The sequence below is a fragment of the Nerophis ophidion genome, linkage group LG06 (assembly GCF_033978795.1).
Source record: "Nerophis ophidion isolate RoL-2023_Sa linkage group LG06, RoL_Noph_v1.0, whole genome shotgun sequence".
In the NCBI taxonomy this organism is placed as follows: domain Eukaryota; kingdom Metazoa; phylum Chordata; class Actinopteri; order Syngnathiformes; family Syngnathidae; genus Nerophis; species Nerophis ophidion.
The window spans coordinates 47,106,514-47,119,679 of NC_084616.1; the positions used below are offsets into that span (position 1 = coordinate 47,106,514).

A 13,166-nucleotide genomic window follows, 5' to 3' on the forward strand; every position below is an offset into this window, starting at 1 on the left:
TCGACCACTCTGTTTAGCGTTAACAAAACAACATATACAGAATAAAAGTGTTTTGAGTAAAAAATAAAATGAAGGTCAATTTGTATTTTTGTCCCCTGTGTTAGCCTGCCATTCGGAACAAGACTGTACTGTACTCACGAGCGGTCGCCGTCGGTGTGACAGCCGTGGATGGTTTCTGTGTGTGACCTTTCCCAGCTTTGCACAGGACGGGAAAATTGTACACGCAGCAAAAAATAAATCTAGTTGTTCCGTCGCTCAGCTGCTTGTCCCGATCATTCAATTTAAAGCTCACATGGAGCGTCACAACACGACTCCAGCAACTAGTTTCTCACTTATCGTGCTCGCCGACTTGTTTTTTAACTTTTAACCCCTAACAATAAAATATGTGTTTGCTGTGTTAGTTATTATTGATAAAAAAATATCACTATTTATGTATCTCTTTTTGGTATAAAATCGAGTTGTTTGATCAAACATGCATGGAAATATAATTTTCGCGTCGTAATGTGTCCATGAAACACAAAACCAACTGCGCCGGTGCATTGTGGGAGTTCAGGCTCGTTGTCACACGTTGAAACCAGCATGGCACAGAAACCGAAAAGGTACGTCTGTGTTTTATCTCATTTTGCCACTGCACGTGTTTGTCGGGGTTTTCTGCCTATTCGTTTTACTCAGTATTACATTTAGTGTCGGATTGTCGTTGTGAATTACGATAACTATGCCGCTGTGCAAGCTGTTCTTGACTCGTGTAAGTGCTAGCTTAAAGTATTTGCTAGCTGTTGTTGCTAACAACAACAAACAGCGGCTTCTTAGCTGCTTTACACTGAACATGCTCCTGGTCATTATATGTTTGATCAATAAGTTGTTTGGATAGTGCAGTGGTTTTCAAACTATTTTCACCAATCACCACCTCAGGAAAAAACGTGGCTCACCAAGTACCCTCATAATGATCAACATCAATAACCAGTAGCGTAGTAGGCCTAATTATTCTTTCAAAACAAGGCTTAGGTTCTATTCAACAAATATGTTTGTAACATTACCCAGTTTGAATCAATCAGTCAACCAAAGTTGATTTAAGTAGCCCTAAAGGCCTACTGAAATGAGATGTTCTTATTTAAACGGGGATAGCAGGTCCATTCTATGTGTCATACTTGATCATTTTGCGATATTGCCATATTTCTGCTGAAAGGATTTAGTAGAGAACATCCACGATAAAGTTAGCAACTTTCTGTGTTAAGAGAAATGCCCTGCCTCTACCGGAAGTCGCAGACGATGATGTCACACGTGTGTGGTTTCCTCACATATTCACATTATTTTTAATGGGAGCCTCCAACAAAGAGTGCTATTCGGACCGAGAAAATGACAATTTCCTCATTAATTTGAGCGAGGATGAAAGATTCGTGTTTGAGGATATTGATAGCAACGTAATAGAAAAAAAAAAGATTAAAAAAAAACAATAAAAAAAAAACGCGATTACATTGGGACGGATTTGGATGTTTTTACAGACATTTACTAGGATAATTCTGGGAAATCCCTTATCTTTCTATTGTGTTGCTATTGTTTTAGTGAGTTAAATAGTACCTGATACTCGGAGGTGTACGTCCACGGGTGTCTTGATGCCAATGTCTCAGGGGAGTCGACGGCAGCTTTATGGACTGCACAAGCTCAGCTTTTCTCTGGTAAGAAGCAACTTTTTACCACAATTTTCTCACAGAAACCTGTTGGTTGACATTCTTTCGTGATTCATGTTTGCTTGACCGCTCTCTGATCCATAGTAAAGTTTCACCTCCAGGAATTTTAAACAAGGAATCACCGTGTGTTTGTGTGGCTAAAGCTTCCCAACTCCATCTTTCCACTGTGACTTCTCCAATATTAATTGAACCAATTGCAAAAGATTCAGTAACACAGATCTCCAAAATACTGTGTAATTATGCCGTTAAAACAGACAACTTTTAGCTGTGTGTGTGTGTGTGTGCGTGTGTGCAGCGCTCATATTTCCTTAAAACCTGTGACGTCTTGTGTACACGTCATCATTTCACAACGTTTTCAAGACGAAACTCCCGGGAAATTTAAAATTGTAATTTAGTCAACTAAAAAGGCCGTATTGGCATGTGTTGCAATGTTCATATTTCATCATTGATATATAAACTATCAGACTGTGTGGTGGGTAGTAGTGGGTTTCAGTAGGCCTCTGAAGATCTACGGAAGGCCTCTAAAGGCCTACTGAAACCCACTACTACCGACCACGCAGTCCGATAGTTTATATATCAATGATGAAATATTAACATTGCAACACATGCCAATACGGGATTTTTTAGTTTACTAAATTGCAATTTTAAATTTCCCGCAAGTTTCTTGTTGAAAACGTCGCGGAATGATGACGCGTACGCGTGACGTCACGGACTGTAAGGAAATATTAGCGCTGCAAAGTCGTCTGTTTTAACCGCATAATTACACAGTATTTTGGACATCTGTGTTGCTGAATCTTTTGCAATTTGTTCATTTAATAATGGAAACTATAAAGAACAATGCTGTTGGTGGAAAGCGGTGGATTGCAGCTGTCTTTAGCACCGAGACACAGCCAGTGTTTGTTTGTTGTGAAGCAAAGCAGTCAAGCGAACACGTTTTCTCTACGTCAACCAGCATGTTTTTGGATCGGGAAATTGTGATATATATCTTACCGGAGAAATCAACGGATTATTTGTTGTCGTGCAGCAGTTATTTAAAAGGCAGCTGTGAGCTTGGCTCCTCGGGTTCTCTCTGATCAGCATGTTTTTGGATCGGGAAATTGTGATATATATTTTACCGGAGAAATCATTGGATTATTCGTCGTCCTGCAGCAGCTGTTTGAAAGGCAGTTGTGAGCTTGGCTCCTCAGCTTCTCTCTGAGACACTGCGTGTTTACCGCAGCCATCCGACCTCGAGGTATGTCTTTACAATCTTTAAAATCTCACTAAAAGACGATTAAAACAATAAGCAGATAAGGGATCTTCCAGAATTATCCTAGTAAATGTGTCTAATTACAGCTGAAACGCTCACACTGCCGCCGCCCGGCAGTTTTTTTTTTCTCTCTAATCCTTCACTATCAATATCCTAATTCACTAATCTTTCATCCTCGCTCAAATTAATGGGGAAATTGTCGTTTTCTCGGTCTGAATTGCTCTTACTGCTGGTGGCTCCCATTAAAAACAATGTGAATATGTGTGGAGCCCTGCAACTCGTGACGTCACGCACACATACTTCTGGTAAAGGCAGGGCTTTTCTATTAGCAACCAAAAGTTGCAGACTTTATCGTCGATGTTCTCTACTAAATCCTTTCAGCAAAAATATGGCAATATCGCGAAATGATCAAGTATGACACATAGAATGGACCTGCTATTCCCGTTTAAATAAGAACATTTCATTTCAGTAGGCCTCTAAATCACGAGTGTCTCAAAGGTCTGCACAAGCCACAATGACATCCTCGGCTCAGATCCCACATCAGGGCAAGGAAAAACTCAACCCAGTGGAATACAATGAGAAACCTCGGAGGGGCGACCAGTTCAATGGACGTCAAGTGTGTCCTAGGCATGACGTTAAAGTGCATCCGACAGTGGAGGCTCCTCTATGGCGTCTTGGGGCACTAGGAAGTTAACCCCTTTACCACTGTTACCCAAGGTGGCCCTTGGCAAAGGCCTAGTACCTGACTGCCCCTTAGCCAGGAATACAGTGAAAACCTCAACGGCGGAGCAGGCGGAAGTCGGTAGATTTAAAGGCCTACTAAAATGAGATTTTCTTATTTAAACGGGGATAGCATGTCCATTCTATGTGTCATACTTGATCATTTTGCGATATTGCCATATTTTTGCTGAAAGGATTTTGTACAGAACATCGACGATAAAGTTTGCAACTTCAGGTCGCTAATAAAAAAAGCCTTGCCTTTACCGGAAGTAACAGACGATGTGTGCGTGACGTCACTGGTTGTAGGGCTCCTCACATCCCCACATTGTTTATAATGTGAGCCTCCAGCAGCAAGAGCTATTCCGACCGAGAAAGCGACAATTTCCCCATTAATTTGAGCGAGGATGAAAGATTCGTGGATGAGGATATTGAGAGTAAAGGACTAGGAAAAAAAAAAAAAGCGATTGCAGATGTTATTACACACAATTACAATGATAATTCTGGAAAATCCCATATCTGCCCATTTTGTTAGTGTTTTTGTGAGATTAAAAAGTACCTCAAGTCGGAGGGGTGTGGCCACGGGTACGTGTGTTGACCCAGTGTCTATGAGGCAAGTCACGCTGCTGGAAGCTCCGCTGAAGTCGCCGGTAAGAGCAAACTGATTACCACAATTTTCTCACCAAAAACTGCTGGTTGACATTTGGTCGGGATCCATGTTCGCTTGACCGCTCTGATCCATGGTAAAACTTCGCTTTCGGGAATTTTAAACTTGGAAACACCGACTGTGTTTGTGTGGGGCGATATAGCTCGGTTGGTAGAGCGGCCGTGCCAGCAACTTGAGAATTGCAGGTTCGATCCCCGCTTCCGCCTTCCTAGTCAATGCCGTTGTGTCCTTGGGCAAGACACTTTACCCACCTGCTCCCAGTGCCACCCTCACTGGTTATATGTAAAAATTAGATATTGGGTTTCACTATGTAAAGCGCTTTGAGTCACTAGAGAAAAAGCGCTATATAAAATATAATTCACTTCACTTCACTAAAAGCTCCCACCTCCATCTTTCTACTTTGACTTCTCCATTATTAATTGAACAAATTGCAAAAGACTCAGCAACACAGATGTCCAGAATACTGTTTAATTATGCGATTAAAGCAGACTACTTATAGCTTGGATCGGGCTGGAAAATAATGTCCGCTACAACCCGATACATCAAACGCACGCGTCATCATACGAGTCATGATACCGGGATGTTTTCAACACGACACTTTGCGGGAAATTTAAAATTAAAATTTAGTAAACTAAAAAGGCCGTATTGGCATGTGTTGCAATGTTAATATCTCATCATTGATATATAAACTATCAGACTGCGTGGTCGGTAGTAGTGGGTTTCAGTAGGCCTTTAAGAACTACCACAACGATTGCGATGGCGGCAGAAGGCTGCAGCAGAAAAGGGTCCTCAGTAGTCTTGGACTCCATGCCACAGGACCCCGCCCAGATTCTGTCAAGGATCGTGTGGTGACTGTCTGTGCACCAGTTTCCCCACGTTAAACAAAGTCACGCACTGGCATCCTCCAGAAAGGGGTACACCCCTACCAGGAGGATCGTCATACTCGTTCGAGTTGCCGCCGATGATGACGGACGTCGATTGAATCTAGTTAATAGTGTGAGAGTCCAATCCATAGTGGGGCCAGCAGGGGATCATCTTGAGTGGAGACAAGTTAACAGGGCAGAGACGTCATCAACTGATGCACAGATGAGTGGTCTACCCCGGGGGGTCCCGACTTTGAACAGCTGGTGCGTCATCTGTGGTCACCTGACAACCTCTCCACGCAGGAGGGGGGGGGGGGGAGCAGAAAGGAGATGGCAGATCAACTGATCTTAAAGGGGGGTCTATTTAAAGGCTAGTGTATATAAATGAGTTTTAAGATGGGACTTGAATGCGTCTACTTGAACAGATACACTTTTTGAATATACGAAAACAAAACTGTACTTAAGTCGAGTGATTCTATAGTTTAACAAGAGATGGAACCTGCGTACTATATGTGGCAGATTTGTGTATGAAGAGAGTATGGCCAGCTAAACGAGAGGCGCCATTGTAATCGCCCTGAGAAGGGAGATGTTTTAGTTATACAGACACAAGGACACAACTTCGTTCTGTACACGTCTGTAATGACTGCCACAATCAAACATCAAAATTGTATACATGTACACAGTATTTGCAGATGTCTCAAGTAAATACAAAGGTTCATCCCATACAGTAAGCCCATATTGTTTGAGTAGCAAAAGTCACTATTCATTCCTTAACATTAACAAATTACACTGAATTAGTCCCAGAAACTCTATAAAACACACATTTAAACAGAAATACACGCAGATTAATAATGAACTACACACAGTACCTTTGTATATATCCAACACTGATGATGCAGCTAGCATTCGCCTCGACATCGGCAGTTAGCATTAGCTTTAGCATTAGATTGGTTATATATAAATAAATAAATGGGTTGTACTTGTATAGCGCTTTTCTACCTTCAAGGTACTCAAAGCGCTTTGACACTACTTCCACATTTACCCATTCACACACACATTCACACACACATTCACACACTGACGGAGGGAGCTGCCATGCAAGGCGCTAACCAGCACCCATCAGGAGCAAGGGTGAAGTGTCTTGCTCAGGACACAACGGACGTGACGAGGTTGGTACTAGGTGGGAATTGAACCAGGGACGCTCGGGTTGCGCACGGCCACTCTCCCCACTGCGCCACGCCGTCCCTAAAGTCCCATAAAGCCTTGTCGACTGAGAAGACACAGATTATAACAATATACTCTTTCAAACATGTTTTAACAGTACAAAATTAAATTCGGGGGTAAAACTATTTACATAAAAACACTTGTACCTGAGAAGGTGGATGTTTTAGTTATACAGACACAACTTCGTTCTGTACACGTCTGTAATGACTACAGGAAGTCACGTGTCCTCTTAGTATGGCTCCCAGTACAATGCGCCCCCTGCTGGAGTCGCCCAGTATTACAATGGCTCTTATTAATGCTGGAATTACAACAAAATTAACTCCCTATGTTACAAATAACGGTGCTCTACTGTTGCCACTTAACAATACACATATTTAATTTGGGAATATAAAATGACATATGAATATGACTCAAGCGCCTACTCCGCGACATGCAATCACTGAATTATACTACTAACTAAATTTACATCCCATCACACCATGACTGCTACCAAACACGCGTGTGGCTGTGCTAGGATGCATACACCTGGTGTCGAATAGACACAAGATTTTCTGACGAAATAAACCAAAATAACTTGTCCATATATAGTTCTAAACATTCTCCAGCTAATAAACTTACGATAAGGCCCTGCGATGAGGTAGCGATTTGTCCAGGGTGTACCCTGCCTTCCGCCCGATTGTAGCTGAGATAGGCGCCAGCGCCCCCCGAGACCCCGAAAGGGAATAAGCGGTAGAAAATGGATGGATGGATAAACTTACGATAAAAGATGCTTTTATCTCGCATAATAAATAATGTTACATTCCTGCAGTATTTCCTGACCAGCAGGCTCTTTTAACACGCACCCACAATAAAAATTAAAAAAATACACAAAACAACCAAAATATAACTTATTTCCTTTATCTTGCCAAATATTCATGAGCTTTGGACCAACAATCACAGAGAAATTATCAGTTTTGAAGTATGTCAACAGTAGTGGCTGCCTCCAATGTATTTGTTCTCACTGTATGTATCACATTGTCTACAAACTGATCTTTCTTTTTTTGTAACATACTAAGTTAATTATTTTACTTTTGTAGTTATTTCTCCACAATAACTCTGATATGGTAACACTGGTGAGCAGTAGAAAATATAGAGAGATTTTTGGACCAGAACACATTTTTCTTTATTCATTATTTACATTGTTCTTGCCACTTTATGTTGTACATTTTAATGAGAGTTCCAGTTCATTTTCTCATCTATTTTAACACCCGAATTTTGGTTTATTTTATGCTTTCAATGTTTATTTTTATTTATTTTTTTGTATATAAAAATGGATGGATGGATATTGTATTTGTGTTTGACTTTCTCTTGTACTGTTACTGAAATTGCATTATTTTAGTTTTACTGCAATTCAAAGTTAGTACGTTTTTGTCAACCCATCTTTTTAATTTGTTAATTTATTCTAATATTATTTGTATAAGCTTCTGTTTGTTCTCTACTGTACAGAACACATATGTTTACCTCGCACAAGGCGCTGTAATCGGTGGCTCTCCGGTGTTGTTCAAAAACCTTCACTTCCCATACTTGTCTTCTTTCCGAGTTGTGGGGAACGTGTTGTAAAAGCTTTCCGCATTTATTGCGGGCGGGGCAGCTCCATCCTGCACAACAGGGCATTTTGACATGTCGAAAAACTAACAAAGAAGCGCCGCAGAAACATAGCATCAGCTCAAATTTATTGACAGTCATGATGCCCTGCAGTCACAAGAGTGTCTTTTGACCAATCATTGAGGAGATCACCTAAAACCGAGTTAGCCGTACTCCCTTTATACACGACTCTGACTCTGAGCATAGGAATTGGGAAATTGTGTTACATGTAAATATTAACAAAATACAATGATTTGCAGATCCTTTTCAACCCGTATTCAATTGAATGCACTACAAAGACATGATATTTGATGTTCAAACTCATAAACTTATTTTTTTTTTTGCAAATAATAATTCTTAGAATTTCATGGCTGCAACACGTGCCAAAGTAGTTGGGAAAGGGCATGTTTACCACTGTGTTACATCACTTTTTCTTTTAACAACACTCAATAAACGTTTGGGAGCTGAGGGGATACATTTTTTAAGCTTTTCAGGTGGAATTGTTTCCCATTCTTGCTTGATGTACAGTTTAAGTGGTTCAACAGTCAGGGGTCTCTGTTGTGGTATTTTAGGTTTCGAACTTTTCAGTGGGAGACCGGTCTGGACTACAGGCAGGCCAGTGTAGTACCCGGACTCTTTTACTACGACGCCACGCTGTTGTAACACGTGATGTGGCATTGTCTTGCTGAAAAAAGCAGGGGAGTCCATGATAACGTTGCTTGAATGTCAATATATGTTGCTCCAAAACGTGTATGTACCTTTCAGCATTAATGGTGCCTTCACAGATGTGTAAGTTACCCATGCCTTGGGCACTAATGCACCCCCATATCATCACAGATGCTGCCTTTTGAACTTTGCACCTATAACAATCTGGATGGTTCTTTTCCTCTTTGTTCTCGAGGACACAAATGTCCATAGTTTCCAAAAACAATTTGAAATGTGGACTCGTCAGACCACAGAACACTTTTCCACTTTGCATCAGTCCATCTTAGATGATCTCGGGCCCAGAGAAGCCGGCGGCTTTTTTGGATGTTGTTGATAAATGGCTTTTGCCTTTCATAGTAGAGCTTTAACTTGCACTTACAGATGTAGCGACAAAATTTATTTAGTTACAGTGGTTTTCTGAAGTCTTCCTGAGTCCATGTGGTGATATCCTTTAGAGATTGATATCTGTTTTTGATACAGTGCCGTCTGAGGGATCGGAAGTTACGGTCATTCAATGTTGGTTTCCGGCCATGCCGCTTACGTGGCGTGATTTCTCCAGATTCTCTGAACCTTTTGATGTTATTATGGACCATACATGTTGAAATCCATACATCTCTTGCAATTGCACTTTGAGAAACGTTGTTCTTAAACTCTTTGACTATTTGCTCACGCAGCTGTGGACAAAGGGGTGCACATTTTTTGGAAGCTGTTTTTATACCCAAACATGGCACCCACCTGTTCCCAATTAGCCTGCACACATGTGGGATGTTCCAAATAAGTGTTTGATGAGCATTCCTGAACTTTATCAGTATTTATTGCCACCTTTCCCAACTTCTTTGTCACGTGTTGCTGGCATCAAATTCAGGTTAATAATTATTTGCGAAAAAGGAAATGTTTATCAGTTTGAACATCAAATATCTTGTCTTTGTAGTGCATTCAACTGAATGTGGGTTGAAAAGGATTTGCAAATCATTGTCTTCCGTTTATATTTACATCCAACACAATATCCCAACTCATATGGAAACATGTTTTGTACACATACCTCAGTTTGAGAATCACAGGTGTTGTGTATATTGTTGTTTCCTTAACTCAGTTAATTTATATAACTGTAATATTTGCTGTAGGAAACTAGAGGACCTCAGTCTGGATGAGTTCTTGCAGTGTGGCTTGGACTCTGAGGAGGATGAAGTACAGAAAGACGAAACCCCCCAAAAAAAGGGAGCCAAGAAGAAGACAAAGATGAAAGAGCCCAATATGTAATCATTAAACATGTAAATTTCAATGTATGAATTGATACCTTGCATTGTAAACATGTTTTCCTTTTTAAGGGATGAAGGTAATTATGGTAAAGCTTCCCAGCACAAGCAGCAGCTGTCCAGATTAAAGAACAAAGATCCAGAGTTCTACAAGTTCCTGCAAGATAATGACCAGCATCTCCTGAATTTTGACGACACTGATAGCTCTGAGGATGAAGATGAGGAAAAGTACCACACGTTGCCTTCCATGCTGGAGGTGGGAAACTGGCCAGTGTGTATTTGCTGTATGAGTCATTGCACAAATAACATGATTATAATTTGCATGTAGGAGGCCAGTGACGAAGAGGATGAAGGAGAACAAAAAAGTTCAAAGAAAGCCAAGAAAACAAATGAGACTATTAAAATCACAGAAAAAATGATCGAAACCTGGAAAGCTTCTCTAATGAACGAGCTTTCACCTCGTCTCTTTAGAGACATCACCCAGGCTTTCAAGGCTGCTGTTGCTACAACAAAAGGAGAAGGAGTTGGCCCGTGTCGATACAAGGTGGCCGACAGTTCAGGTAGGACACCTCATTTCTTGTCAATATTTATACATTGAAATAAATAAACCCTGAGCCCAACACAGTCTCACTCACTGTGTTGGGAATCGGTACAAACCTGATGGTCAATAAAGATTGATTTGTTTGTTCTTTAACACATGTGGAATACAAATACCTCTGAGTTTCCCCAAAATATGCCAGCCTTGCTTACATTTAAACCCTGCAATAGTTCAATAGTGTGAAGTAGAGGTCCCTGCTACACTATTTGAGGTAACCAGATTCTGACATGTACGACAATAGGATAACCAAGAAAACATTAAGACATAATCTATCATGTCTATTTGCAAACGTTTATCTTTTCTGAATTATATTTGAAATGGTGTTTGATACTGCTATTATACTGTTTTAATTGCTCAACAGTAGTGATGTCACCAACAACAGTAACAGACACTTTCCTACCCTCTGTCTGCAGTGTTTAATGCCTTAGTCCTCTTCTGCATCCGAGACATCCACGGTGCCTTGCAGCGGATGCTCAGCTTGAAGACTGAGGAAGACCAGACAAAGTATGTTGGAGATCCCATATTGACACTCTGTTTGTGGATGTTAGTGAGATTGTGGAAATAAATCTGACTGGCTGTCATTTCTTCTGTTACTTTTGTTAGGCTGGTGCTCCCATCGTCTAGTAAGAAATGGCAGAAGAATCAAATGGACATTAAGATGTATCTCAGCGGCGTAGTTCAGGTTTGTGTGTTTTCATGTAAGGCGCTTACCCGAACCGTCTGCTACGTCACGTTAGCGTGTAGTGAGACATCATCAAATCATCCCAAGTAACTCAGTCCGGAAGTGTAGTATTTTTACATACTAATTATAAATTGACCAATACAGTGCTGATATTGATTAGTAGTCAAGGAGGTCGATAACGGATTTTTGAAGCTGATATTCATTTGCGGTAAAATTAATTTTTATATGAATTGTATATGTCAGTAAAAGGCTGAACAAGTCTTTAAGTTGTTTTTTAAACATTATTTTTGAGGAAACGTCAGACAAGTAGCGACACAATGTGTAATGCATTACTAATGTTTTTGGTGCCAAACTACATCAGGGGATTTCACAAACACCTTTATTACTTTTGTCTAATTAGGATAGGACTTTATTGGCATTCCAACATGTACAGCGAAACTATGTTTAATTCTAAGCATCAATATTTGTATTTCAAAATATGGGAAATATCCTGGAAATTTTGGAAGCAATGGGATTTCACTACATCATAAAAAATTGCCATCAACTCAGTTTTATACAATTTTACAGCAGTTTATTAATTTAATACATTATAAGGTTTCCTCAAGAGGATCCCTGAAAAATTGCAAACGTTTAAATACAATTAACTCTAGGCTCCTTTATGAAGCTTATAGTTGAGAATTTTTTCTAGCTGGCTGACATTTCTTCTTAGATGTTACAGATAGTATAAGAGTGCTGCTCCTTATTCTTTACTTGTATAATAAGTACCTTATTTGTCAATATATTTACACAAAGTTGGGATTTTTGGCAGGGATATCTTTTCTGTCCATCCATGTATGTCGTGTTGTTGTTTGTTGAATCACGAAACATGAATCTTGACAAGCTCCTATAATTTACCCAAAATGGGAGTGCTGTGGATGAAGGCATGACTGTTGCAGTAGCAAAACAAAAAAAATGGAACTGGTAGGACGCCGGGAAAGAAGACTGGAATTCCCTACAAAATATGGAGGTTTTGATAGCTAAACCTGCCCAGTGGTCTAATGGTTAGAGGGTCCGCCCTGAGTTCGGTAGGTTGTGAGTTCAATCCGCGGCCAAGTCGTACCAAAGACTCTTAAAAATGGGACCCATTACCTCCCTGCTTGGCACTCAGCATCAAGGGTTGGAATTGGGGGTTGAATCACCAAAATTATTCCTGAGCGCGACCACCGCTGCTGCTCACTGCTCCCCTCACCTACCAGGGGGTGGAACAAGGAGATAGGTCAAACGCAGAGAGTAATTTCACCACACCTAGTGTGTGTGTGACTATCAGTGGTACTTTAAGCAGAAGAGATATACCATGTACTAATGACCAACACTGCAAGACAAAGAAAAAGAGAGGCAGCCACGGGGGTTGAGGAACGCGTAATGTGCGCGTTTGCGCTGCAGTGAAAAAAAAGCAGGGTAAACGGGCTGGTGCTTTAACGGTGTTTATTACTATCTACATCAATACTTATTTATGTTTTAAATACTAAATATCGATATCATATGTGTATATATTGTATTTGCTGATGTAGTTCTGTTGTGGTTGTAAAATAAAGACAGATATTCATCAAAATGCCGAATTTCGGCACCAGTAATCGATCCGGTCGATGTCTAATACATCTTTGTCAATCTATTTATGTGTATCCAATTGTTGTCTACTGTATAGCTAGTTAATTTTGTTGTGCATCTTGTGTGATATTTAGTCTTTTTTTTCAATAGAATTAATTATTCTGAACTCTCTCCACCCACAGTTGCTATCCTATCTAACAGAGGCTACGGTCATCAGCGCTGTCCTGCGGCACGCCAACCAGCTTATACTTTATTACCTTTGTCTCCCTAAACAGTGTCGATATCTGGCTAAGGTAGGATTGGCCTT

General features: G+C 40.5%; 1 protein-coding gene across 3 annotated transcripts in view; it reads left to right on the plus strand.

The window, feature by feature from the left end:
- Positions 1 to 432: 432 nt before the first annotated feature.
- The window catches only part of noc2l (NOC2-like nucleolar associated transcriptional repressor), a 48,799-nt gene continuing 36,065 nt past the window's right edge, over positions 433 to 13,166 (plus strand). Inside the window, exons 1-8 of one of the 3 annotated variants that reach the window (XM_061903953.1) lie at positions 585 to 599; positions 1,564 to 1,676; positions 9,861 to 9,992; positions 10,065 to 10,248; positions 10,321 to 10,552; positions 11,004 to 11,094; positions 11,194 to 11,272; positions 13,042 to 13,152. In XM_061903953.1, the coding sequence (XP_061759937.1) occupies positions 1,648 to 1,676; positions 9,861 to 9,992; positions 10,065 to 10,248; positions 10,321 to 10,552; positions 11,004 to 11,094; positions 11,194 to 11,272; positions 13,042 to 13,152 (858 nt within the window). In that variant the 5' untranslated portion in view covers positions 585 to 599; positions 1,564 to 1,647. Of the gene's footprint in view, positions 600 to 724; positions 746 to 1,563; positions 1,677 to 9,860; positions 9,993 to 10,064; positions 10,249 to 10,320; positions 10,553 to 11,003; positions 11,095 to 11,193; positions 11,273 to 13,041; positions 13,153 to 13,166 lie in introns of those variants that run through there. The other 2 variants (XM_061903954.1, XM_061903955.1) reach the window with 2 other exon arrangements.